General features: G+C 47.7%; 2 protein-coding genes and 1 long non-coding RNA gene across 5 annotated transcripts; 2 read left to right on the plus strand and 1 right to left on the minus strand.

Annotated features, from left to right (window-relative positions):
- Positions 1 to 24924, plus strand: LOC124467080 (tenascin-X). 2 transcript variants are annotated; one of them, XM_047019195.1, is made up of 18 exons: positions 1 to 100; positions 3693 to 4353; positions 5922 to 6998; positions 7323 to 7438; positions 12934 to 13087; positions 13281 to 13559; positions 14441 to 17176; positions 19068 to 19190; positions 19713 to 19856; positions 20361 to 20480; positions 20845 to 20994; positions 21215 to 21357; positions 21469 to 21601; positions 22335 to 22486; positions 22827 to 22923; positions 23160 to 23315; positions 23626 to 23792; positions 24150 to 24924. In XM_047019195.1, the coding sequence occupies exons 2-18, from the start codon at positions 3951 to 3953 to the stop codon at positions 24246 to 24248; spliced, it is 6249 nt and encodes a 2082-aa protein (XP_046875151.1). In that variant the 5' UTR covers positions 1 to 100; positions 3693 to 3950; the 3' UTR covers positions 24249 to 24924. The 2 variants fall into 2 exon arrangements, with proteins under 2 accessions (XP_046875151.1, XP_046875153.1); XM_047019197.1 differs by lacking the exon at positions 14441 to 17176.
- LOC124467116 lies at positions 24663 to 27401 on the minus strand. 2 transcript variants are annotated; one of them, XR_006956036.1, is made up of 2 exons: positions 27298 to 27401; positions 24663 to 25691 (listed from the first exon to the last, which is right to left on the minus strand). It is a non-coding gene; the product is annotated as an uncharacterized LOC124467116 (long non-coding RNA). The 2 variants fall into 2 exon arrangements; XR_006956037.1 differs by lacking the exon at positions 27298 to 27401 and adding an exon at positions 25815 to 26113.
- On the plus strand, positions 25074 to 27423 carry LOC124467101. The gene is made up of 4 exons (XM_047019232.1): positions 25074 to 25155; positions 25559 to 25674; positions 26106 to 26329; positions 26790 to 27423. The coding sequence occupies exons 1-4, from the start codon at positions 25074 to 25076 to the stop codon at positions 27337 to 27339; spliced, it is 972 nt and encodes a 323-aa protein (XP_046875188.1). The 3' UTR covers positions 27340 to 27423.
- The last annotated feature ends 267 nt before the right edge of the window (positions 27424 to 27690 follow it).

Here is a 27690-nt window from a genome sequence, read left to right on the forward strand (position 1 = left end):
GGTCAGTCAATCAGGTCTTTTTTAAGACAAGAGAGAAGGAGTGCCTGCTGGACAGACTGACAGACAGACAGAGGATCAGAGGTGGTGGAGATCTGCACAGGTAAGACCACTCTGCTCTATTTTCTATTCTGGCAATGCTTCTGCTCAAACATGAAACAAGACTTGCATCACTAAACTGACCAAGACAAAGTCTGATCCATCTATGCAATATGTATTATTGATTATTATGAGTTGAGTGGATTGAATGACTTGAGCATCCTGTCTGTGCACATCTATACACACAGCGTGTTGGAGTGGACAAGGTAGAATGTATTCACACGGCATGTTGAAGTTGACAATGGTGGTAGAATGAGTTCATGAAGCAACTGTGGCAGAAACTTTGCTATGGCTAGGATATCATTTATAATATCTGGATTTGAAGTGAGAATCATTTGATCATGGTCTGAAGTGTGTTTCATGGTGTCTGTCTAGTCTAGTCTCCAATAAAGCTTAGCAGGGTGTCAGTGGTGCTGCCACAGGAAAACATGCTGTCATCATGATCAACTGTCATCTGACTGTTTGTCGACTGTTTGTCTGTTGTAAGCTTTCGCCTGTGTGCTCTAGAGGGTACGTCTTTCGATGTGAGGGAAATTTGATTTCAAGGCAGAGTCAGACTGAGAGAGAGACAGAGAGATAAACAGACAGATGCAAAGAGAGAGAGAGACGGAGAGAAACTGTGAGACACAAACCCGGGGAGAGAAAGAGAGACAGTGAGAGGGAGAGAGAGAGAGAGAGAGAGAGAGAGAGAGAGAGAGAGAGAGAGAGAGAGAGAGAGAGAGAGAGAGAGAACGAGAGACAGTGAGAGACACAGTGAGTGAGTGAGAGAGAGAGAGAGAGAGAGAGAGAGAGAGAGAGAGAGACAGAGAGACAGAGAGAGAGAAAGAGAGAGAGGGAGACACAGTGAGACTGGACTGGAGAGGATGAAGCTCAAGGATGCCGAGTGATTAAGAAACGGTTTATGGCACATTTGACATTTCTATTACCCTCCTCTGAGAGCGCTCCAACCACAGTGCTCCCAGCAGCCGCCAGAGACAGGTATTTACAAGGTAATTGTGGAATGATGTCAGACCTGCCTGGTCTATCCCAGTTCCAGACGCACACAGTAAAACCATGAAGGACTGAGACACACCAGAAACACGGTGTTAAAATCATCTTGGCTGTCAGTCGTAGAGGTTGAGGCAGTGGAACAGTAGCCGTCCTGACACTTTCAAAGTGCAGAAGGTGATTTCTGTTGTGGGTTTTTTCCCCTTCCTTCCTTGACCCTCTTCCACTGGTTCTCCTCCTGTCCTCCCTCCCTATCTGACTCTCTGGAAGAGAGTAGCTGGTGTGGGAGGTATTGTTGCTGTGGTATTCCAGAGCCGATGAGGACTGTAAACTAAGAGATTTATTACAGTTTGACGGGGATGGGAAGAGAGGAGGTGGGTGAGAGGAGGAGAGGAACGAGCGATGAGCGATGAGCGAGGAGAGGAGTGGAAAGGACAAACGGGGATGGAGAGGAGAGGAAAGATGAGCAAAGGAAGAGAGAGGAGGGGAGCGGAGAGACACAGAAGGAGAGGAGGGATGTGCTGTGGTGGAGAGGAAGGGAAAGACAGGGAAGGAGAGGAGGGATGTGCTGTGGTGGAGAGGAAGGGAGAGACAGGGAAGGAGGGGAGGGATATGCTGTGGTGGAGAGGAAGGGAGAGACAGGGAAAGAGAGGAGGGATATGCTGTGGTGGAGAGGAAGGGAGAGACAGGGAAGGAGCGGAGGGATGTGCTGTGGTGGAGAGGAAGGGAGAGACAGGGAAGGAGGGGAGGGATGTGCTGTGGTGGAGAGGAAGGGAGATACAGGGAAGGAGAGGAGGGAGGTGCTGTGGTGGAGAGGAAGGGAGAGACAGGGAAGGAGAGGAGGGATGTGCTGTGGTGGAGAGGAAGGGAGAGACAGGGAAGGAGGGGAGGGATATGCTGTGGTGGAGAGGAAGGGAGAGACAGGGAAGGAGAGGAGGGATGTGCTGTGATGGAGAGGAAGGGAGAGACAGGGAAGGAGAGGAGGGATGTGCTGTGGTGGAGAGGAAGGGAGAGACAGGGAAGGAGAGGAGGGATGTGCTGTGGTGGAGAGGAAGGGAGAGACAGGGAAGGAGGGGAGGGATGTGCTGTGGTGGAGAGGAAGGGAGATACAGGGAAGGAGAGGAGGGATGTGCTGTGGTGGAGAGGAAGGGAGAGACAGGGAAGGAGAGGAGGGATGTGCTGTGGTGGAGAGGAAGGGAGAGACAGGGAAGGAGAGGAGGGATGTGCTATGGTGGAGAGGAAAGGAAAGACAGGGAAGGAGAGGAGGGATGTGCTGTGGTGGAGAGGAAGGGAGAGACAGGGAAGGAGAGGAGGGATGTGCTATGGTGGAGAGGAAAGGAGAGACAGGGAAGGAGAGGAGGGATGTGCTGTGGTGGAGAGGAAGGGAGAGACAGGGAAGGAGAGGACAGATGGACCATGGGAGGAGAGGAGAAAGGGGATGGTGAGGAGAGATGGTCATGAAAGGGGGTGGGGATGAAAGGAGGGTGGGAGGGAGGGGGGATGTAGCGTAGCTCAGAGGGACAGCGGTAGTCTATCCCAGAGTTCCGAGTGTCTGTGAGTCTCCTCTCGTTGACAGGACGACCAATCCTCGGAGAGAGGCGATTTACGAGTTTTTTCCAGGTCGCTGCTACCGAAAATTGAATAACCTGTTGTCATTTCCCCCCACGGTTCCTTCGTTTCCTCTTTCCTTTCTTTTTACTACGGTTCCTTAAAAACTCCCTTGTTTTTCAATCACCAAACACTTACATATTTATTTATTTATTTGTAGGTCTGTTTCCCCCACTCCGCTCCCCTCTTTGGGGAAGCATGACGTTATGCTGTTCACAAATGTTAGGAACACATTACAGGATTGAGAGATAGAGAGACAGAAAGAGAGGGGGGGGAGAAATGGAAAAAAGAGAAAAAGAAAGAAAGAGATGGAGAAAGAGAGAGAGAAGAGAGGGTCTGGTTTGTGGGTTGACTGAGTAAATAGGTGCTCTAAATTGTCTGATGTAAAAGTTATAGCTACTGCCTAAAATTAATTAAACATCAGTCAGAGTATGGGCTCAAATCCCAGATCAAAGAAATCATATTCAGTATCTTTAGTGCACTGGTTGAAATCTTACCTTAAAGAAATTATATTTCTATCTGGTTCAAGGGTTCAAATACCAGCTCAAAGGCATAATATTTCTGTCTGGGGCAAGGGTTTCAAATCCTGGATTGATCCTAGAACTGGCGCTAGTCACGTCGTCAACGTAAATAACAATCTGTTAACTGACTATCCTGAGAAAAGAGGACCTTTATGAGGCAAAGTTAAGAATACATTTACAAGTCTGTAGGGCTGTAGTTTGATTCGTCTCCAGACTAGCCTGGGGTACCGATGGACTGACTGGGAAGGTGTAATGGTAGGAAACCTGGAAGCTTTGGGTCACATAAAACTGAGCTGGTTTTCAAGTATACAAAGCGAAGCAAACGTATTCTTTCCATGTCGAGTCTATGCTGACCTGCTGTGCTGGCCCATAAACAACTAATGGCCTATTTGTGCTAATTGTGTACCAAAATCATGGTTTTGCTGTGGTAATGTGAATCCAGGTTGTGAGTGTGACTAACTGTCTGCTGTTCCTGTAAAGGCAGACCTTGTGGACACAACAGAGACGAAGACAAAGGGGGAGTACCTAGAAAATAAGGACAAATCAGAAGAGAGATTCTCTTCACCTGTGCTAAACATACCTTGACTAACAGACAAATCTACCCTTCAGTTTCTCCATTGGCCTACATAGCTGTCAATCACTTTGAGGACTACCATTTGCGACATCTCAATCGATAAAGACGATAGTCCCTCCTCCTTCCCTTTAACTGAAGACTTGTTCCCTTTTCCTGTCAAAAACATGCCTCTGCTCCGCCCCTTCCTGTTCCTTCTCCTGGCAAGCCCCGCCCTCCTCACCTCACCCGACTCTTTCCTGCAGACCGGGGTTCAAAGGTCACCCAGGGATGCCAGCCAGCCAATCAAAGTGCAAATCTCTGAAGGGTGTGTCCAAATGGGGGACTCCTCTGACTCAAGCCAATCAGGAGGAGTCAAGGAGCTAGACTTGGAACCCGGGTCGCCTCTGATCCTTACCCACCGGATCCGGCTGATGCCCAGCTCGGGGTCCGGCTCGGGGTCGTGCGGGTGCGAGGCGGACTTCGAGGCCCTGAAGGCTCGCATCGAGAGGCTGGAGAGAGAGGTGTCGGAGCTGAGGGAGAAGTGTGGAGGACCGGAGGGGGGATGCTGCACCTCCCAGTCCAGCACAGGTACTGAACACCATACACCCACAGTAATACACACCTCTCAGTCCAGCACAGGTACTGAACACCATACACCCACAGTAATACACACCTCCCAGTCCAGCACAGGTACTGAACACCATACACCCACAGTAATACACACCTCTCAGTCCAGCACAGGTACTGAACACCATACACATACAGTAATACACACCTCTCAGTCCAGCACAGGTACTGGAGATAATCCACAGTTATTTCTGGACCTAACATCACCTCACACGAGACCACAGGTACTGCAAATGTTGGGTTGTACAAGAGAGGGGGGACTAATGCTTTGGGACAGAATCTTCTTGTCTGCCGTCATCATACTATCCTTACGCAGTCTACAAGACTGTTGTCAGACCAAATATGACACTCTGTATGAGCTACATCATTCCATGGCCATGTCTGAATCCAACTAATGCATCTTTGTTGGGTCATCCTTCTATGACTCAAGCATTTTAACTGGGTCACGTACACACACACACACACACAGGCACATACATGCATATGCACACACGCCATCCTCACACAAATGGTGCACACACACACTCAGGATCCGCCCTCGCTTTAACCAGGTCTTACACACTGCTGTAAAAACTGCCATTTGCCCAAAAGCTGAGCTCAATCCTGTTCACATCCATTAGTTATTAGCCTTCAGCCGAGCTCCAACTATGATCTAATTGATGGTTAGCAAAGCGGCGTTAGCGCACACTCCTCTAACGGGGTGAGTGCTGGACAGAGGCTGGTCCAACCAGTCTCTGGCCTGGATGAGCTCAGAGCCTCTCCCAGCCCTCCAGCCCTCTACCAGCACAGGGGACATTCAGAATCAGGACAGGGGACATTCAGAACCAGAGGGAGGGTTCATCCCGTCTGTTCTGTATCCCTAGTGGACCAGAACATTATGCAGTAAAGATGAGAACGTCACACGTAGAACATGGTGCAGTTAAGACGAGGAACTGAGGAGTGTAAGAAGCTCAGGAAAAGGCCCTACTGGGGAGAAATGACTGTACTTGTGTAAAATAATCTCTCTCCCTTTCTCTCCGTCCCTTCTCTGTATCCGTCACCTCTCTCTCTCCGTCCCTTCTCTGTATCCGTCACCTCTCTCTCTCCCTTGCTCCATCTCTCTCACCGCTCTCTCTCCCTTTCTCCATCTCTCTCACCGCTCTCTCTCCCTTTCTCCATCTCTCTCACCTCTCTCTCTCCCTTTCTCCATCTCTCTCACCTCTCTCTCTCCCTTTCTCCATCTCTCTCACCTCTCTCTCCCTTTCTCCATCTCTCTCACCTCTCTCTCTCCCTTTCTCCATCTCTCTCACCTCTCTCTCTCCTTTCTCCATCTCTCTCACATCTCTCTCCTTTCTCCATCTCTCTCTCTCCCTTCGTTGTCTCTCGTGTCCCCCTTCTCGCTCATTCTCCCATGTTTTCCATTTCTATCTCTACTCTCTTTCACCCTCTCTCTTTCTCTCTGTCCCCCCTTCTTTCACTTCTCTCCCCTTTCTTTCTCCCTCTCTCCACCCTTTTCTCCCTCCCTCCCTCCCTCTCCCCCCTCTCTCCAGGTTCGCACTGCACACGCCCAGAGTGTCCTAACGAGTGCAGTGACCAGGGCAGGTGTGAGGACGGGAAGTGTGTGTGCTTCCCTGGCTTCAGCGGGCCTGACTGCAGCATGTCGGACTGCCCCGGCAACTGCCACGACAAGGGCAAGTGTGTGAACGGACAGTGTGTGTGTGATCCCGGTTTTACCGGTCCTGACTGCTCCCAGACCACCTGTCCCGGTAACTGCAACAACAAAGGTCGGTGTGTTAACGGCAAGTGTGTGTGTGACACCGGTTTTACCGGACCAGACTGCTCTCAGAGTGCCTGTCCTGGTAACTGCAACAACAAGGGAAAGTGTGTTAACGGCAAGTGTGTGTGTGACACTGGTTTCATCGGACCAGACTGCTCTCAGAGTGCCTGTCCCGGTAACTGCAACAACAAGGGTCGGTGTGTTAACGGTAAGTGTGTGTGTGACACCGGTTTTACCGGACCTGACTGCTCAACCAAAGCCTGTCCCGGTAACTGCAACAACAAGGGCAAGTGCGTTAACGGCAAGTGTGTGTGTGACACTGGTTTCACCGGACCTGACTGTTCAACCAAAGCCTGTCCCGGTAACTGCAACAACAAGGGCAAGTGCGTTAACGGCAAGTGTGTGTGTGACACTGGTTTCACCGGACCTGACTGTTCAACCAAAGCCTGTCCCGGTAACTGCAACAACAAGGGTCGGTGTGTTAACGGCAAGTGTGTGTGTGACACCGGTTTTACCGGTCCTGACTGTTTGACAAAATCTTGTCCCGGTGACTGTAGCGACCGGGGTCAGTGTGTGGACGGCAAATGTGTGTGTGACGCCGGATTTACCGGACCTGACTGCTCCCAGAATGCCTGTCCCGGTAACTGTAACAACAAAGGCAAGTGTGTTAACGGCAAGTGTGTGTGTGACATCGGCTTCACCGGACCCGACTGCTCCCAAAGCTCCTGTCCCGGTAACTGCAACAACAAGGGCCGGTGCGTGCGGGGGAAGTGTGTGTGTCGGCGTGGGTTCACCGGACCTGACTGTAGCGAGTGTGAGGCCGGCTTCACCGGAGCAGACTGCAGTACCGGTGAGTCACGCTATAAAACATTGTTTCTTCTGAGACCGACGGTAATATAAACCATAGTGTGGATTGGACACCAGTCAAGCTCATGCTATTAAATGCATCGCATTCCTGTAATGTCACTCACTGAAACAGTAGCTTTCTGTACAGTAATAGCCACTTGCTGAATGAGTCACTGTTATAGCCATGTATCCGGTGGTTTCCAACAACTTTACCTTACCTTGTGTCTGCATTCTGTGCATGTGTGTGCACTCGTGTGTACCTGTGTGTGTGCACGCGTGTGTGCATGTGTGCGAGGGTGTGTGTGCGCATGTGTGTGTATATGTGTAGCCATGACAGGTGTGTCGAAGCTCAGCACCAAGGATATCACGGAGGACTCCGTCACCTTGTTCTGGACCCCCCCTGCTGTGCAGTATGACACCTACTACATCACCTTCACCAGCAAGGTAACACACACAAACACACACACAACCACACATGCACCCCCGCACACACACACACAACCATGCGCAAACACATGTACACACACAACCAGGGTCGGACCGGCCGTCGGGAGAATTCCCGAACGGCCGGTTAAACAGCCGCGGCATAATGCAAAATATATATATAATACACAGTCGTGGGCAGGTCTGCGTTTCAAAGTCCCAGGCCGTTTTTCAGTCCCAGTCGAGAGCTGCACACAACCATGCACAAACACACATACACCACCACGCACACACACACAGAGGACCACACACACACACACACACACTAGGTGACAAAGCCTGAAAACCCATGCTGGGGCTGACATTAATGTGCATGTCCACATTCACACGACTGTTTTCTATTCAACAAAGGGTCAGGGTCTCAGGTTTCCAAACCGATTCTGAACCAGAGATGAGACTTGAAAACCATCTCGACCACTTTACAACTGTTGACACAGCAGGTGCAGTCGTTGAGAGAGATGGACAGTCACCAAGACAAACAGGAGTTTGTTCTCAAGGCCTGAGTCTTGGTTCCCAGAAGAACTTTTTTAGGGCCCACATTTCAGACGCAGAGGTCATGTTGAGTAGTCATCCTGGACCTTGAGTGTTATTTCCATGACAGGCCCATCTAAATATTGTTCTAAAATGTTTCTTTGGAACCCCATAGGGATTCAACAATGGCTGAATTTAGTCGGAAATGACTAACTGGTCCTAGAAAAACACATAGCCTTTCTGGCTAGGGAGTTTGGTGTGTGTGGGTTAGATGTGTTGTAATTCTGAATCCCCTTGCTTAGTCTAAGTGTCACGCAAACAGTTATTTCTCTCACTCTCTTTTTCTCTCATGTTGCCTCTCTCTTCCCTTTTTTCTTTTCTCTCTCCTCTCCACGGGGTTATCTAAACTGGAAGCACAGCTCACCTTCCACATGGACTTCTCTGATTTGCCAAAGAGCGTTGAACCTTGTGTTTATGTACTGAGGAGGATGTAGCTCACATTTATGCGAAAGTAAGCGATGGAGAAAAAGAGAGTGAGAGCGAAAGAGGGATGAATAGAGAAAGGGAGACAGAAAGAGAGAAAAAGAGAGAAAGACAAGCAAAGCAGCTCTCACACCTCAGAGAGATGAGAGCGAGAGAAAGCGAGAGAGAGAGAGAGAGAGAGAGAGAGAGAGAGAGAGAGAGAGAGAGAGAGAGAGAGAGAGAGAAGCCAATGCAGCTCTCTAACCTCAGTGGTCTCTATCGGAGCCAAATAGCATAAGTTCTGTCAGTCCTTCCAGATCCTTCCTGAGCGCTGGTTGACGGCCCAGCTGGGGGGCGGAGCTGCTGTTCCAAACGCATCACTTCCTGGCAGGCCAGAGCTGTTCTCGCACCGGAGCACACATAAATGCAGAGACACTCACACACTTGTGATGGATATGTTGTACGCTTACACACACACCAAAACACACATGCACAAATGGACACAAGCCCGCATAATATATAGATGCTCGCATATACACACAGAGACACACGCACACTAACACACACAACTCGTGGATGGACACACACACGAACACAGAAGTGCACACAATAGTATAGATGCTCTAATACATCGTTCATGTTCACATACACGCGCGCACACACACGCGCACACATGCTGTAATTTATAGTTGCTTACACACACACCTAAATATATGTCATGGAGATATGATTTGCTTTCACACATACACAAACACACACACATATATACACACACACAGGTGTCAGGCAGACGAATAGCTCTCTTGGCTTCCTAATTCACACCATCGCCATGCTTCTCTCAGCCCAGCCATTAATTTCACCCAGCCTTATAAAGAGGGAGTTTCCAAACAGCGAGAAATTACAAAATACATTCTGCCAAGTGAGCGGGGTTCCTCCGCGGACCGTTGGAGACCATGACAGGAATGGAGGTTTCTATAAACGTCCTAGCTAGGCTAGGGGGCCTCCAGCCAAGAGAAACAGCAGAGGAATTCCTCTCTCCCCCGGCCGCCGTTTTAAGTGCGTTTGGCGTTAACGAACTGTCAACTCAGTAAATACAGGCTCTGTTTGAAGACTGAGGGCAGTACGGCGCGTGCCCTGCCATGCTCGCGTCGCCGTCACACACGCACCTGAAGATCAACACTGGCGTGGAGCGGTGCGGCACAGCTGGGTTACGGAGCCTTAAAACATAAGATAGGGCTGCCACACTCACACACGCGCACACACCTACACACACGCGTTAGGATGTCCTTTATGTAGCGCAGCACTTTGGCGTGTGGGTCTGTTTCATGACATTGTCCTGCCGTCTTTGGTATTACATAATCAATGTCTAAAAGAGATTAGATCCCTACACCGATCGTTTCGAAGATGGTGTCCCATATGATTCAAATGATTTCCAGTGAGCGTCCAGGCGCTGAGTCATGTGCTAGTCATTACACTGAAAGCTGCTTTTGTATTCTCAGTAGTTTTTTTCACAGATTTGCACTTAGAACAATTGTACACAGAGAGTTAGGTTGGCTGGAAGGAAGGCCTGATACTAATTAAGGTTCCTGGTCAGAGACAGGATGGTGGCGTTTGTTTCAACAGTATATTACTGTTAATATCCTAAAAACAACATCTACAATAGCAGTTTACTCTGGTTCAGGACCAATAGAAACAGATAATGAGCCAGAACTACCACTTGTGTCTCTCGTTGAGAACACTAGTGCAGTGCCTGTGATGCAGACAATGATTAAGATGTTGGTTAGTTGATTCAGTGATACACAGACACACACACAAACAAAGGAATTATAGATAGAAGTATCTCTTGTGGCTATTGAAGTACTATTTTCCCAAAACACCTCAGTCTGTAAACTGGCGGGACGATGCTAAGGAGCGTTACATTTAGTTTCTTTCCTACACAATATTGCTAATATGGTTTACACTGAACTACAGTTTTTCACAATCGCTTAGACACAATTACCCATTGCGTAACATCATTCTCTACAATGCCTAAAAACCCTGCAGCATAAACTCAATGGGCCACACTATATGACTGTTTGCTAGTTTTTCTATTTAGACTGAATGGGCCTTCTCTTGTACATTTCCCTTGTGAAACACACATAATTTGCATTCCATTGTCAGTTATTCATAAAAAATGAAAGGCCTACTAGGAATGGCAGAGACAACGTTCATGTTGGTACCACTTGCCGAGGTGAATTGTTATTGAGTTGCAATGCTGTACTTTGGCCGAAGTCTCATTATGATTTTAAATGTATAACAATATGTACAGTCTGTACACAGTTTTGGAGAGTGACATTCTATTGGTACATTACAGTGAACAGGGATCCATACGTTAGATTTGTGTCAAACAGTGTCCAGGTGAGAGGCCAGTCCTGTGTGACTGATTCACACATTTACATTTATATGTAATAGTTATACATATTTATTTATATCAACATTCCTTTTAATTATTCTTCTTTTACAATTACAATTAATCATTCATTAATACAAAATTATGAATGCATGCTTCAGGTCAGACCCCATGTTAAATGTAAGGCTGAAATGACAGAATCTTATGTAGTCAGATAAGGAGATTCCATCTCTGACTGTGCTGCTGTGCCTGGTTAAACCCATGCTGGCCCTACGACTGAAGGGTGGAGCTGTTTTCATATGGTGGGACTCCAGAATTAGGTGCCGCTGGCAAAACTCGGCTTTACTGTTAGTAATCTCATTCTGATGTTACTGATTGATGCGTAACTAAATGTAAAGTTTCACTCATGTATGACAAAGAGAGTGAAATTGACTGAGAGACAGAGTAATTAGACAGAGACAGAGAGAGAGAGAGAGAGAGAGAGAGAGAGAGAGAGAGAGAGAGAGAGACAGAGAGAGAGAGAGAGAGAGAGAGAAACAAGACAAGACGAGACAAGGAGAGTGAAAGAGGAAACTAAATGCACGATGCAGAGAGATGCCAGAGACAAAATCAGTTTGGTCTCCAAGTATTGGCTCCACAACATCTTCTAAAGACCTCCCGGCAAAACAACAACTGGAGAAACAGAGTCGTCAGGGAAGAAAGAGAGACAATAAAAGCCCAAGTTTGTCGTCCCGGAGGATCCTATTAGAGGGTGTGAGGAGGACGAGGAGGACCAGCAGGAGGAAGATGGATGCTCAGGGACTAAAACAGAACAGCTGACCGGAGATGAAGACACGATGAGGACAGAGGAGTGAGGTGTGAGAGGAGAAGATGGAGGGGAAGAACAAAGAGATACAATTAGAGAGATGGGTGGAAGACCGTGTGAGAGAAAAGAGGAATGTGAAAGAGAAAGACAGGGAAGAAACTAGTAAAAGAGAGAGAGAGAAAAAAGAGGAGTGGAGTGAGATAGAGAGAATGTAGAGAGAGGGGAAAGAGAGAGTTACGAGCGAGGGAGGGAGGGATGGCGGGGGATCGGGGAATGGGGGGATGCAGATGTGCGATGCTTGTTGCTAGGGCCAGATGTAAACACTGTCAAAAACATGGCCGCTGCCAGGGCCATGACATCACTGACCGGCTGTAGGGACGCACACAGGAGGAGGGAGGGGGGAAACACACACACATCTTCTATTGTTTACAGACCAACAATGTTGACGGTTAACCTGTAAACAACACACTGACCACCAAGATTTTTTGGAAAGATAAACGATAACAGAGAGAGAAAACACAGATGTGAGAAAACTCCTGAGCCAGTCTAGAAGCAGGAAATGACACACTGGCACTGTTTTCACATGGCCTTTGATGCTTACATTTGATATATTGCTGGACCGACCTGGCAACGTTGGACTAACCTGGCAACCAGGGTGGCCCTCATTTCATTCCACAGCATGAAATATTACAAAAAGGACGATTTGTTGGAGAGCAGCCCCAATTTGGAGTTAATGAGCAAACCCTTCCGGAAACATACTCTGGAAATATGCAGAGCTTTCCAATACATAAATTGAATAATGACAACTTGATATTGTTTTTGGTTTTAACAAACGCTGTATTACATCTGGTTTCTCACAACCAAATTGAGTGGAATGACAGAATCTGGAAAGTGGTCTTCCTAATGAAGCCTTGTAGGATTTATGAGTGACTGAGGCTGGGGTTTGTGATGCAGCTACTGAAGTACTCTGTTGTTTAGTTTGACTGAATGTTAAAATGACTAAATGTATATGTAGTTTAGTTCAGTTCCTCCCCCTGCTGGTCAACATAGAAACGACAGAGTCTGTAGCACCTAATTACTGCTTCTAATTGAAAGGATAAAACATCTGTGTCCTGAACCGACCTGATCTGTCAACATTTAAGACTAGGACTTCTCTCAAGGCCCACTTCAAATGTGTTTGTAGTGTCCGCAGAAAAAAACATCCTCCACAAACAGGTTACCTCAGTTTACCGTTTCACAGAACAAAGGCATCGGTGTAGGCCCTTCCTAAACGTCCTCCTCAACCCTTTTTAACAACAAGTCTGGTCCGGTCCTGTGTTCTCCAAACAGAAAGACAGTGACCAGCAGGTTACAGCTCAGGTGGATGGGAAGCAGAGCACATTCCTCCAGAGCGGGCTGGCGGCAGGCCAGGAGTACACCGTCACCGTCCAGGGAGAGGTGGGAGGGAAGAGAGGAGGCGAGAGCTCCGCCGAGTTCCAAACACGTGAGTTCAGAAGACAATTTGATCCCAGTTTATATTCATGCCTTGTTTAAGTGGCCCGTGATCTACACATAGAGCACGTGTAATCGTTTATTATTTATTTGTATTTCATGTAAAGTGTCTGATTAATTTATTCAGTTATGGGATATATTCATTTCATTACATATTTTGTCTTGGTCCCTTCTCCCACCCTCAGTCATCTCTGGTCCTAAAAACCTCCATGTTGTCAAGACGACGACCACATCTGTGGTCGTCCAATGGGAGCAGTCACAGGGAGAGATTGACAGGTACCGCTTGAGTGTAACACCCAATGAAGCGGCCGGGTCAGCTAAGGGCAGTCAGGAACTGACCCTGCCTCCCGAGAGAGACTCTGCCCAGATTGACGGTTTGGTGCCAGGTGTCCTCTATGACATCACTCTCGTGGCAGAGAGGGGGAGGAGCAAGAGCAAGCCAGCAACTGTCCAAGCAACGCCAGGTGAGTTATACTGCATCAATAGAGGCTGTGGGTGAAAAACTGTAATTTGTGTACGTTTATAGGAAGCATCTAATATGAAGTCAAAACAATTCAGAGGGTGGAAAACAGAACGAGAAGAAACTAAGCAAAAGTAGAGTCAGATAGGGAGAGAGAGAATAAACAGAACAGAAGAGAGAGAGATTGAGCGAGAGAGAGAGAGAGAGAGAGAGAGAGAGAGAGAGAGAGAGAGAGAGAGAGAGAGAGAGAGAGAGAGAGAGAGAGAGAGAGAGAGAGAGAGAGAGAGAGAGAGAGAGAGAGAGAGAGAAAGAGAGACCTGCCAGTCCCTGCCAATGTGAATGTTCATTCAGGGCCAGCTCTGCTTCTGGGAAGTGTGATCCAACTAGGCTTAATGAGTCTGGAAACCTTCTTCAATCAATGAATCAGATCCATTCCACTGGAATAATAAACCATTTACAGAAAATTGTTAAAATGGAAATACATGATTTATAAGCAGAAGAATCCACTAGAAGCAAAGCGGATCTCCTCATTAATCCAATATTTCATTTCTTCCCTGCCAACAGTAGCGAACTTTTAACTCATAAGATTCAATATTTCAGCTGATGACCAACTTTACTCATGTTTTCACTTTTTCCCACAGGTGTCAACATACCGTTCAGCTGCTCTGTTTATTGCACTAATGTCACCACACGCAGTAGATTTAATGCAAAGACATAGATTTGATCAAAACACTTAATAATTAAGTGATTAACAAAACATATTTTGTGTCTTCTTATTTGGATCTAACGATTTTCCGTTTGTAGCTGGATGCAAAAAAAGATATACAACAACAAAAACATTCTACTGTATCTTTTGATTCAAAAACACTCGCTCCACACTTTTAGGGAAGCCTACAAAGACAATATCCAGGGTTACCATGGAAACTGTGACCACGCAGGTAATCCCCCAGCAGGAAGTCGGCGAGGGAGGGGACCCGGAAGTGAAAACCCACCACCAGACGACCATCTCCGCTGCCATCACTCCCTGGCTGGGGGCACAAGAGAGGCGGGGAAACGCAAGTGACCTCATCTCTGAGATGGTTGGAGGAACGGTTCAGCACAGATCTGGAGAGGGCACATCCGTGACTGCCCGTACCAGGCCACTGGCCGACACCAAAGATAGGGTTATATCTAAACCAGGCAAGAAATGGACACCAGCCAGAAAACCCAACACTGTGGGTTCTTTACGACAAAATGGCACCCGTGTGGGGCCTGGACAGAGGCTGGGTCCTCTCAGAAGGCCCATGAACAGGCCTCTGCAGGCGGGCTTGAAGGAGAGGAAGACCCTGGGAACCGGAGACTCTAAGCCAGAACATCCACAGGTAGGGGACCGGACGCTGGCCTTGACAGTGAAGAATCCTAACCTGGAGGAGACAAGTTTTGAAGAGGAAGACGGTCCTGGACAAAAGACTGGGCCCCATCCTGACAGAGGCCATCTTGAGAAGGCTGTCCCTCGTGGACTCCATTCAGAAAAGCTTGATGTGAGCTCCAGTTCTAAGGAGGAGGCAGTCGCTCCAGACTTCAACGATCCGTCAAGAGACAGTTCAGAGAAGTTCGCTAATAGGACAGAGCTGAGGGGAAATCATTCCACTGCACACCTCAATGGCAAAAAATGTTTCAAAAAGCTTAAAGTGACACATATTATGGTTGGAGGGCAGCAGGAGGGAGATGCAGGAGGGAGTAGCACAGTGAATGGGGAACCAGAATCAGAGAAAGTGCCAAAAGTCGGCATCAGCACGTTATCTCTGACAGGAGATGTAAAACAGACCGAAATTCTGGAGCGCAACTTGATTGACATACTGACAAAATCAGAGGAAGATTCTTCACTACACTCCTCAGACTGTCCTACACATATGATCCCTAGCTTTTATCCAATCCCATCTTATCCTTTAACAGATTCTTCCTCCAACTCACAATCCTCTTCCTCTTCAATTCAAGCAAAACAAGACAAATCAATGACAGGAACCCCTGTAAGTCAACCAACCACGGACCAACTTTCCCATCGATCCACGCTCTCCTCGACTCCGTCACATCCGACAAACCTCCCCCCTGATGCAGAGAAGGAAAGGGAGCCAATGTTGTCATCTGAATCTTTATCATCATCAACTTCATCATCCACATTTTCGTCATCATCTTCTTCTTCTTCTACCTCAGAGAGATCGCATTTGGTTGACGTGACAGACGTCGGTGCTAGCAGGGAGGCAGAGAGCGATGAGGGTGGGGTGGGAGAGCTTGGTCAAGGTCAAGTGGGCGACAAGAGTGCTGCCCAGGCATCGCCTGAAGCTGGAGGAACTCAGTCAAGACCTCAGGGAGGAGGTGGCAAACCCCTTTTTTTTAGACGCCCAAATCCTAAGGGAACTTACCCTCGCCGCCAGCACCCAAATATGGGACAGCCACAGAACAGGACACGTTTAAATATGGGTCCATTACAAAGACCGCGGCGGCCAAATATGGGCACGTTTCAGAACAGGACACAACTCAATACAGGACCAATTCAGGGTGGTGCACGTCTAAATATTGGATTACTTAAAAACAAGACACCTCCAAATGTTGCGGAAGATACGAAACACCCAAACATGGAACAGGACAGAACACACCCAAGTATGGAACAGTCTCAGAACCGAACACAGCCAAATATTGGCTTCTTTCAAAACAGGACTCGTCCAAATCTCAGACATCTTCAGCATCCACACAGAGGTCCCCAACGCCGACCTTTCCCACATAGACCATCCAATGGAGCCAAAGGCACGGTTGTCGGTATCCAAACCAGCCAATCAAAAGAGGAAGGTGGAAGGAGCACAGAAACAGAGACAGACACTGCCTTTCCACCCCACACTCCCTTTAAGGGCAAGCAGACCCCAGTCAGTGATCTATCACAGGGTCACACCCCAATAAGAAACAACAACAGCCAGAGCGACGGGGGCCTGGATTCCAAACCGGGTCATGGGGGAAAGGAGAGGGGAAAAGTGATCGAGAATCTTGATGACTTGGACTCAGAGAGAGGTGGTGAGGACATGAAGAAAGCGTTGGGGTCTGACATCACCACCACAGCTGAGGACACAGGGAAGTCTCTGGACTCCGTGGGTGTACAGGACGTGACCTCACAGGGGTTTACACTGGTCTGGGGAGCTCCCGAGGGGGTGTACAAAAACTTTGTTGTGACTCAGAGAGAGCAGGGCGGAAAACCGGAGGGCCGGGAGGAGACCGAGGGGGTAAAGGAGGAGGAGGAGGGTGGGTCTGAGGGGGTTAGCAAGGAAGAGAGTGAAGAAAAAGATGAGGAAGACGCAATTGGGGGAGAGAGCGAAAATCTAAAGGAAAATCTGGAAAGCAACGTTCTAGAGGGCAAAGATAAAGAAGGAAAGGAAGGAAAAAGTGATGTCTTCCAAACTCAGAGGGGCAACAGCAGAGGCACAGCTAAACTTGGCGATGCGGGAAGCGCGAAAGAATTCTCCAAGGTCCTTCCTGGGTCTGCCCGCTCCTTCCAGTTCCAGAATCTTCCTTCCCAGACCAGCTTCTCCCTCTGGTTGGTCGGGAGGGGACCTGGCATACGCTCCAAAGTACATAGACTGGTCATCAGCACAGGTACTGTGTGATAGTTAGCACAACTAATGGCTACACAAGCCAGCACAGCTAACAGCCTACAACAATGGGAAGAGTCACCGTCTTCCATCTTGAATTGCTTTTTACTGTTATTCAAGATCTAACAAAGATCTTTTAACTCTTCAGTCCAGAACTCTCTTCTGGTCTGAGAAAGACCCAGATGTCCAGTAAACATTACATCCTGCTACAGGACAGTGAAGTGTAGCTATCTCACAGCTGCTTGGTGTTCCTCTTCAAGAGCCGCCACACTCTTGAAACTGTAACTTCTTGTATTACAGTCATTGGGTTTCTATCTTTGCCATCACCTGCTTATTACATCATAAACCGTTTCTTTTGGTTGGACATTCCCTGTCTTTTGTCTTTGTTAATGATATCAACATGAGTCAACTGTAACATTTTCTGTACTGAACTGCTGTATTTCCTCTTAACCCATTGAACCCCAATGTTGGTTGAACTGCAATGTGAGGCATCCATTTTGGAAGCATGGTTGAAATGCAGGCAGCTTCACAGGCAAATTGGTTACAGTGGTCCATGATTTCAACTGACAGATTTATTCCTTCAGATATGTACAGGGGAAGACACTGCTACTTTACTGTCATATCATAATTACATCCTTCAGCTCTTGTCTGCCTGTGTTTTACACATGACCAAATATGGTAACGCCAACACATCCAGGTGTGGGGCACATTATGTCATAATCATGAATATTATTGGAGGTCATCTAAATATTCATGAAGCAGCCTGAGAATCACAGTCATTCCCACTAAAAACGCAATTCATAGCTGGTCTGATCCTTTTTCATCCAGGGTTAGCTTTCAGTCAGCCATCTTCATTGACTACACTTCATCGCTCACCCAAAAACCCAGGGTAAGACCATGGTTGGTCCCTACGGTTTTACTTGTTCTACTCCTGATCTCATTATGCGAAATGTGCAGATTTTAATCCTATGAGTTTACGTTTTTCACATTAGATTTTTTTCTGGATAATAAAAGGAGTTACTGTTAACATTACACTTAATTTATTTAATTATTAGGTTTTTTTTTGTTTTCAGAGGATTCAATACTTTTTTCACTCAAGGTTGAAAATCTGTCAACAAACATTTCAAATTTCTTTAATATATTAATTATCTTCCACCTTGCTTCAGCTTTATTTGTGTGTCAAATTATTATCGTGTCAAACATACGTTCCTCTTTCAACACCATCGAGACGTTTCCTTGCTTGAATTATGTTGCTTGATTTTACTACCTCTATTTCCTGTGCCCTCCTTGATTTTAGGAATTTGCTGAGCAGATAAATGTCTTGCTAACTTCATCTCCACCCTGCTGCTTTTCAGGATCCAACACCATCCCTTAACAGTTGACAGCATCTGTCTCAACCCTGTATATGCAGCTCAGTGTATACTGTATATATGTTTGGACTGTACATATATACACACACATTCCCAGCCCTACTAGTAAAGTATGGTTAAATAAGTATGGATATTGAGTACATACTTATGGATTGCACATACCTCACAGCAGATTCCTGTGTAGGCCTGTAATATTGTATTTCCATCATTTACATGAATGCTTCTGGTCTTCTTTCTACTTCAGTAACTTGTTTCTTCCTTCCAGGTCTCTGTCTTCCCTGTTTCTCAAAATGAGTATCTCTCTTTCTTTATATGTCTTCTGTACTTTTTTTTCCGTTCATCCATACATTTTTCCTTCCTTCCTTCCTTCCTTCCTTCCTTCCTTCCTTCCTTCCTTCCTTCCTTCCTTCCTTCCTTCCTTCCTTCCTTCCTTCCTTCCTTCCTTCCTTCCTCCCTTCCTCCCTTTGTATCCGTCTCCCTCCCCTCCTGCCCTCACTCTCTCCTCTCCTCCGCGGGTTCCTCCAGGTCCCGAGCCTCCGTCTGACCTGGTCTTCAGCGAGGTGACAGAGAACTCGGTGACAGTGTCCTGGACCAGACCCAAGAGCTCCGTCAGTGGCTTCAAGGTCACCTACACCCACACGCAGGACGGTGAGCGCCATCACGGATGTTTGTGAACGTCTAGGTTGTTTTTATAGGGTTCTCCAGAAGCAGAAGAACGGAACGTTCTCCTGGAAGCCAGCGCACGCAGATGCTGAAGTCTGAAGGTCTTGAACATCAGTGTTTCATTCCTCTCATTCGGCAAAATCAAGATTTCCGTTGCTTACAGACAACCACTAAAGACACCCAGATGCCCACTAAAACCTGCTGTGTAGCTGCCTACAGGTGGATGGTATGCATGTACAGAATGGTTGAGCTCTCTGTTCACTCAATGCCGTTATAAAATGCTGAATGCCATCTGTGAGTCCAGGGGTGGTTTGTTATCAAATGTGAGTTGGACAGCTTTTTATATATAACTGAGAATGTGTCAGTTAAATACAATTTTCTTGATGAAAGGTTTGTGTGTTGGGGGGGGGTCAGATTTGCTGTTTTCAGTGCGTGACACATGTCTAATGAAACCTATGTCCCTGGTGCAGTCTATAATGTTGAGGACGCCATTTTGTTTTTCTCCAGGCGAGCCGGTATCCGTGACGGTGGGCTCGGAGGATTCCACCGTGGGGCTGGCGAAGCTCTCCCCAGGCTCCACCTACGAGGTCAGCGTCATATCCGTCCTCGGATTGGACGAGAGCGACCCCATCAATGACTTTGTCACCACACGTAAGCGTTCTTATCTCATTTTGCTGCGGAATTCAAAGGTTTGATATGATTGTCAGTAGGTCTATGTGGATGAGGCCTAGGAGCTAAATTTCAAGAGTTTAAATGTCATGTTTTTTGGGGGTTCGGTTTAGTTTGCATTTGAGCATTCAAACACTGTTAAATACATTAGAACTGGGTAGTATTCGTGATTTTTTGTTCTCTTTGTTTCTAACTTTCTTGTGCGTGTTTCAGCGGTTCATAAGAGTCTTGTGTTCTCTTGATGGCTATAGCAGGTGCAGGATCTGGGAAAGCATTTTTATATTCTCTCAAAGGGATTCAACTGCAGTGTTTCAAAACACTTTTTAGCTTGAATGAAGATTCCTATATGTGTTGCCAGACTTTTTGACTAATCAAAGGGGTGTGATTTCACTCTGGGTTGACTGATTGTCTTTCTTTCCTTTCCTCCCTCCTTCTTTCCCTCACTCTCTCTCTCTTTTCCCAATCCTCCACTTTCCCCCGTGTCAGTCCCAGACCCACCAACGGATCTGAGGGCGATAAACGTGACGGACACCAAGGCCTTGCTGCTATGGCGACCTGCCTTGGCAACGGTTGACCGCTACGTCATCATTTATGGCACAGGGAAAGGTAAAAGCCTCTGGATACATTACGACAGCAGACTTTGGGACGGCAGTGAGGCCAAATAGTTTTGAAGCTGTCGCCACAGTGTTGTATCCTTTTTGCTTTAGGGAGTCACAAATGTTGCAACTTGCATTCGTCCGTTCATCATCGATTCAAGTGCCCACTCACTTCCTCACCTTTCCATTCATTCACTCACTCACTCTTTCACGCACTCACTCATTCACTCACTCACTCCACCTCCCCCCATCCCCTCCCTCTGTCTCCCTCCTCTCCTTATCCCCTGCATTCTCCCTCCTCACCCATCTCCTTCCCTCTGTCTCCTACCCCCGTCCCCCCGTCCCCCCCACCCGCTCTCTCCTTCCTCCCCCAGGTCCCGGGCTGACAGTGAAGGTATCGGGTAACGCAGCGGAGCAGCAGCTCCAGGGCTTGCAGGGCTCCACGTCCTACACCGTCACCATCGCCAGCCAGCTGGGGGACGTCAGCAGCTCTGAGGCCTCCACCACCTTCACCACCTCCAGCGGTCAGCACACACACACATGCGCGCACACATGGACGGGGACGTAGATGAACACAAACACACAGAGTACCCTACACTGAAGTGTGGACACACGAAAACTCTACGTCACAACAACATTAGTGTAAATGTTGTTAGCATACACTATGAGTTACAGAGCAGATACGTGTGCTGGTGTGCTCATGGGGATTTTCTCCCCTGGTTCCTCTCCTGGTTCTTCTTTCAGGCTCTGGAGGAGACAGGGAGGGCCCGCGGGACCTGAAGGCCAGCCAGGTGACCCCTCGCTCGGCCCTGGTGTCATGGAAGGCCTCCTCCACCCCCGTGGGAAGCTACAAACTCACCTACTTTACAGAGGGCCAGGAGATTAAGGTGCCAACGTGGGCGGGGATGCTGAGAAAAATACACACCCCATAGGAGAAAAACAAAAAGGCAAAAGAAAAATAACACACAAATAACTCCCTGAATTTCCTGTCTGGACAGGAAGTCACCCTTGACCCCACAGTGACGGAGTACAAGCTGACCAGGCTGAGGCCCACGTCCAAGTACACGGTGCAGCTTCAGGGGGAGAGGGGCGGGCGCTACACCTCCACCATCTCCACCGAGTTCACTACAGGCAAGCTCTTCAGACAAGGGCCATAAGGGGGAATCACCTGGCCTGGAGCCAGATCCAAACCATAACTCTGGGACATTATATTGTTTTTGGAGCAGGGCAATTCTTTTTGTACCGAGGCCTGAAGCTTGGGTACTTCATATGTTGCTACAGTTACCTGTGTGTCAATGGGTAGCAGCTGTTTTACTACAGCCCCGATTCGGCTCAATAATGTGGACCTTTTATCCTGTCCTCCTATTGGCTCCTGTCCCCCTGGGGGAAGTAACATTCCTCCATTCTGGCTCCTGAGAGGACCAACTCAGAGCCCTGATTGAGCTTAATGAGCTTATTGAGCCTTGTTTCCCTGCTGGTACTTGCCCCTCAGGAGGATGTGTCACTCCTCCAGACTTCAGTATCACTATATCATGTGACCCCAAGGCCATCATCACTCAAAGATTGATTATACCCCAATGTTAATTGATGATGAATTCATTCATTAATAATCAATGTGTTGTTGATCTACAAACTGAACACTACATGTGATGCCCGTCAATCAATAATCAAAACATGAAATCCGTTCACTACACACACAACTGTTTAAGTTGACTTCAAATGTTCTTGTCTCTTAATCCCTTTCCCTCCCTCTCTTTTCCTTGCTCTCATCTCCAATCAAATCAATTCAAATCAACACAATGGGCTGATTAACTAGAAAAAAACTGAAAGATTTCTCTCTCCATCCTCCATCCCCCCCCACCAGGTACTCTGCGTTTCCCCTTCCCCAGCGACTGCTCCCAGGAGCTGCTGAACGGCATCCTGGACTCTGGGGAGGTGGACATCTTCCCCAAGGGCAAGGAGGGCCCCCCTCTGCAGGTCTACTGTGACATGGAGACAGACGGGGGAGGATGGACGGTACGGAGAGGAGGAGGGGGAGAGGGAGAGGAGGAGGGGGAGGTAGGGGAGGAGAAAAAGGAGAGGTGGAGGATGAAGAGGATGAGGGGGTTGACGATACGAGGAGGAAGGGGAGGAAGGGAAGGAGGGGGGGGGAGAAGGAGGGGGAGAGAGTAGTACCATAAGGAGGAGGGAGGGAAATAAGGAAGAGAAGCAGTGGAGAAGGTAAAGAGGAGGATGAAGGGGGGAGGAGGAGAGGGTAAGAGGAAGGAATGAATCGACAATTGAGTGTAACACAGGCAGGAAAGAGGAAATGTACAAGGAATATATCAATGTGTGTGTGTGTCTGTGTGAATCTCAGGTCTTCCAGCGGAGGAGGGACGGCAGTACAGACTTCTTCAGAGACAGGAAGACCTACGGTGCCGGCTTTGGAGAGCTAAGCAACGAGTTCTGGCTGGGTGAGACTCTGCCGCCAGTCATCCATCACAACATTGTGTCAAATCAAGGAGGGCTCGACCCAAACACAGGCAGTCACTTCATAGTACTCATGTGTGCTCAAATATATACCCATATACTCAAATATGAATTGGGATTTGGTCCATTCCAAGTAGTATTTGTCCCCTTTTCCTTTAGTGGTCCAGCGTTTCATTTAAACACTTAAAGCTTTCTTGGTGATCCGTCTGTCGTTGCCCAGGTAACGAGAACCTGTACATCCTGACCAGCATGGCCCCGATGACGCTGCGCGTGGACCTGAGGACGGGGTCTGAGGCTGTCTACGCCAAATACTCCTCCTTCTCGGTGGAGAAGAGGAAGTACGTTCTTAGGGTGTCGGGCTACTCCGGCACGGCAGGTGAGACGCATCCGTGTCCCCGTCACGTAGCTCAGCGACTGTGAAAGTGTTTCAGAGCAACTGGGGTGCATTTGATTTGCCTCCCAGTACACTCGAATGGATCTGATGGTTTTCTTTCTCCTCCTCACCTCTTCCCACCTCCGTTCCCAATGTCCCTTATTCCTATCTTCCCTCCCTCCCTATCCCTTGTCTCTCTCACACTCTCCCTTCCATCTTCCCACCGATCTTCCCTCTCCTGTTACCACTCTCCCTCCATCCCATCTTCCATCCCCGCATTCCAACTACCTCCATCCCATCTTTCCCTGAACAGGAGACTCTATGAGTTACCACAGCGACCAGCCTTTCTCCACCAAAGACTACAACCCCAACCGCTGGTCCATCACAGTGTGTGCCATGTCCTACAGGGGGGGCTGGTGGTACAAGAACTGTCACGAGGCCAACCTCAACGGCGTCTACGGGGTGACTGAGAACCACCAGGTAAACACCGGTCGGCTTCAAATTGTATTCTGCGGTTTATACACACGCCAGGGGATTGGTTGAAGTGAAATTTAGGCATCAGCCGGTAAACTCTTTAAGGCTAACTGAGTTTAGGAGTTATCGAGGCAACCTACTTTCTCGTCAATCACTACTTAACCCTACCAGAGTACCACAATGTGTAGCTGTATGACTGAATAGACAAAGAAAATCTTTGATCTAGGGGTAAATATGGAAAGGGATTGAATCCCATTACATCACCATTTGCTACGCAGGCCTAATCTTAATAGCAGGTCAATACAGTCATACAGCAAGTTTCTGTTGTAACTCCATGACTGTGTGTGTGTGTGTGTGTGTTAGGGAGTCATCTGGACGGCCTGGAAAGGAAAGGACTTCTCCATCCCCTTCACTGAGATGAAGTTCAGGCCCACAGCGTTCAACCCCCCCGCTAGGGGGTGAGGGGGCAGGAGACTGAGGAGGAGGGAGGCACTCTTTGTGAACACATGCACACACACTCTCAAACATCCACACACACAAGCTCACACACATTCTCAAACATCCACACACACACAAACACTCACATACACTCCCAAACGTCCATGCGCACACCCCATCTTAAACGTCCGCAAACAAACATTCTCACACACACACACACACCCTCTCAAACGTCAACACATTCAATTTTCACACACATTCTCTTACCGAACTGTCACAGAACACACTCCTACTTGCTAGTTTAAGAATATCACGGTGCCTTGTCCAAATCCAAGATTAAAGCAGACCTTTTTTCAAATGTATAGAGGACAGTTATCAGTATCTTACTGTATATTGTACAGATTCTAGATTATAATGTTTTAGTTTTGTTTTTTGCTATTTCCACGCTGTTCTTTAGATTTTGTACTTATCTACGCGTTGTGACACCACTCATGTCAGCTGTAAAAAATATATGCACTGTCCTCTCTCAATGACGGTCGAGTGTAGGAATGAGCGGGTGAATGACGTCTTTCTGTTCGTACTTGACTGATAATTATCAACTTTCTGTTTTGTCTCTGTGTACTTGTCGTTTGGTCTTTGAGTTGCTGTGTTGCCCCTGGTAAGGCTACAAAAAAAAACGAAATAAAAGGTGAAAAGAGAATGTATTTGTTTTAACTGACTATTTTTACATTCATGTCAGAGGTCATATATGTGAGTTATAGTAGTATTGTAGTACAGTACTTTCTATGTTGATGGGGATGATGATGACGACTCAGTATTCTTTGAAAACAAAGTAATACGTGCTCTGGAATGTTCTTCCCCTCATGCATTGTGACACACCGATGTGTTGTCAAGGCCTCTGATGTGAAAGATTGGGAGAACACTCACATGCCCACTCACCGAGAACAGGCAGAATAGCAGCCATGTCAAAAAGAGGAAGAAAGGTAGGATTAAAAACCTAGCTGAGAATAGTAAACATATTTGACGCTAATGATAAACCACTTAAGACAAAACTGTCAATAACACACATTCAGAATTATTCATAGCCTATCAATTCTAGGTGTTTTTTAAAGTAACCACAATAACAAATATTCAAATCCAAACAAAACAAAAAATAAATATAGTTGCTGATTTGAACTTGATATATGTTTGGCTTCCTCGTGAGCCGCAGAAAAAAACAGGAGCCAACACCGTGTCTAAGAAGAGTTCCAGGTAAACGACTCCTGGCACAAGCAGAAACACAGACATGTATTCGACATGCCCACACACCCACACCACACACACGCACCTCTTACCTTCTCTCATGTGGTCCTGTGGACACAGCGATGGGGGGCCGGTGGGGGCAGAGCTGGAAGGGACACAGCAGAGGCCTCTTCAGGGTGTGCAGAAGCCAGAGGCAGCTGCTCTCCAGGTCAGACACCAAACAGCCTGTTGTCAATAACACGTGTACATGCATCACGGCCCTTCTTCAAGAGAATGTTTGAATCATCACAACCTAATACTTTAGTCATCAAATGACATGTTTTGGGGGGGAAGTTAAAGTATCCTTACGAGCAGACTCGGGGAATCCTGTCACTTGGACTTGGCATATTGTAAGTGAGACGATACAGTTTCACGAGCAACATTTGTCACCATTTTGAAGTTATGGTTTGCATATTTCTGCAAAGAATGTTCAGCTGAAGAATGAAGATGTATTTGACGAGGACAGACCGCAAGGAAATGTTGAGATTAGAAAGACCAATCATTTCAACATATCTGTACTTGTCCCAGATGGCAAATAAACGTCAACTCTTAAGATTCCCCACCCTAAAACCGCAGCCTCCTCCTGTCCCTCCGTCCTAGTGCGACCCTGTCCCCGAGGAACAGAGCAGCGTCACCATGGCAGCCCTGGAGCAGATGACGGGCATCCCAGCCGTCTTGCTCAGGGTGGCCATGAAGTTAATCAGTGAGGTGTGTGAGGAGATGCTGATGGTCCTCAACAGCTACCGAGGAAGAGGCCACCTGGTGGACCTCAACACACTGATCACCGGCCGCAGGGACCCTGACATGCCACCAGCCTTTAAAAGGTAGGTTGGCTGACTGCTTGGTTGGTTGATTGTCCCCCACCCTGATAGATGATTGGTTAGCTGGTTGGTAGGCCGGCTGGCTGGTCATTTGGTTGGATGATTGATTGAAAGGTCGACTTACTATTGACCTACAATCTGTGTTCTATTCAACTGTTTTAGCTGGTGGTCCTTTAAGATGTAGGGTGACTGATTGCTTGGTTGAGAGACATATAAACCGTGTTCTACTCAATTGTAGCCTTGGTTTTTAGGTGGTCTTGCCCCATGAAAAACTGAAGAACCCTTTATTGTTTGAAGTAGCATCTACTTGGTCAAATCTAAGTGTTAAGACATGAATACATTGACCTGTGTGAAGAGAACGGCCAGGCTGGTCAGAGAAGGCGTTGACGCCTTGTGGTCCAATGTGGTCGCTGCGTGTTCTGCACATCATAGCTGAGGTGGTCGTATGCATGTCTATCGCCAGGTGGGAGGACTACACCAAGGACGAGTATGAGATGTTGTTTGGGAGGCTGACTGGGCTGGTCCTGAACCAGGTTCTGGATGTCTTGGCGGCGGAGTGCGGCGGCAACATCAGCAAACACGTCCTCCTGGCCCAGAAGGGCATCTCCGTGGAGGTGTTCCAGTTCATGCGCACCTGGGCAGATTTCGCCTTGGGCATGTCCTCGATCGACGGCGGGAGGATCGTTCGCAACCCGTGCCCGCCAATGCCGGAATCTCTTCCGAGGAGGCGGGACCTGGCGGCTCTGCCGGAAGGAATGGCGTCCGAGGACGGGCCAGTCATGTTGGGTATCAGCCAATTGGTTGGTTCCACACGGGTTAGCGACCAATCGGGGTCATACAGGTTGTCGGTCGTGAAGGATGGGAAACTGGAGGTTGGGGCAGAGCAGGAGATCAAGGCGGAGAGAAAGCGTCTGGTTCGGTACGAGATTCAGAGGCTGGTGGTGAAGACCGTGTTGTGGGCTGTGTCTGACCTCTCTCAGGATGATCTCCCTGACTGTGCCTGCTTCTTCTGATGTCCACCAGCATTCTCCACTTTCTGCAAGGGCCTCCAGAAATGCTGTAGTTACCCGGAAAGGATATGGACAAATTATTTTTTATAATAGTTACATAATTTATGAATATTTTTTGAAAATACAAGGCTAATTTAACACTGCAATAAATGCTGGACGAGTCAATATTCTTGTCGATTTTCTTATCGGTGTGCATGCCGTTTCTCATATGGCCACTAGATGACAGTCTGTTCTTATTATATGTAATGGGCTCAGTCTCATACTGTGGAATAGTAGAAATGCATATTGCACAGATGGAAAGTCCCTTCTTTTCTCGAACAGAAACTAACACTCCAAACGGCTGAACGAGAAGTA

The sequence above is a fragment of the Hypomesus transpacificus genome, chromosome 4, assembly GCF_021917145.1.
Source record: "Hypomesus transpacificus isolate Combined female chromosome 4, fHypTra1, whole genome shotgun sequence".
NCBI classification, from domain to species: Eukaryota; Metazoa; Chordata; class Actinopteri; order Osmeriformes; family Osmeridae; genus Hypomesus; species Hypomesus transpacificus.

Coding starts and splice junctions, on each gene's coding strand:
- LOC124467080 (XM_047019195.1), top strand. CDS start 3,951: ATGCCTCTGCTCCGCCCCTTCCTGTTCCTTCTCCTGGCAAGCCCCGCC. Junction 23,316..23,625: donor GGGCTACTCCGGCACGGCAG/GTGAGACGCATC, acceptor TTCCCTGAACAG/GAGACTCTATGAGTTACCAC. Junction 23,793..24,149: donor GGGTGACTGAGAACCACCAG/GTAAACACCGGT, acceptor TGTGTGTGTTAG/GGAGTCATCTGGACGGCCTG.
- LOC124467101 (XM_047019232.1), top strand. CDS start 25,074: ATGTTCTTCCCCTCATGCATTGTGACACACCGATGTGTTGTCAAGGCC. Junction 25,675..26,105: donor CAGAGGCAGCTGCTCTCCAG/GTCAGACACCAA, acceptor CCTCCGTCCTAG/TGCGACCCTGTCCCCGAGGA. Junction 26,330..26,789: donor ATGCCACCAGCCTTTAAAAG/GTAGGTTGGCTG, acceptor GTCTATCGCCAG/GTGGGAGGACTACACCAAGG.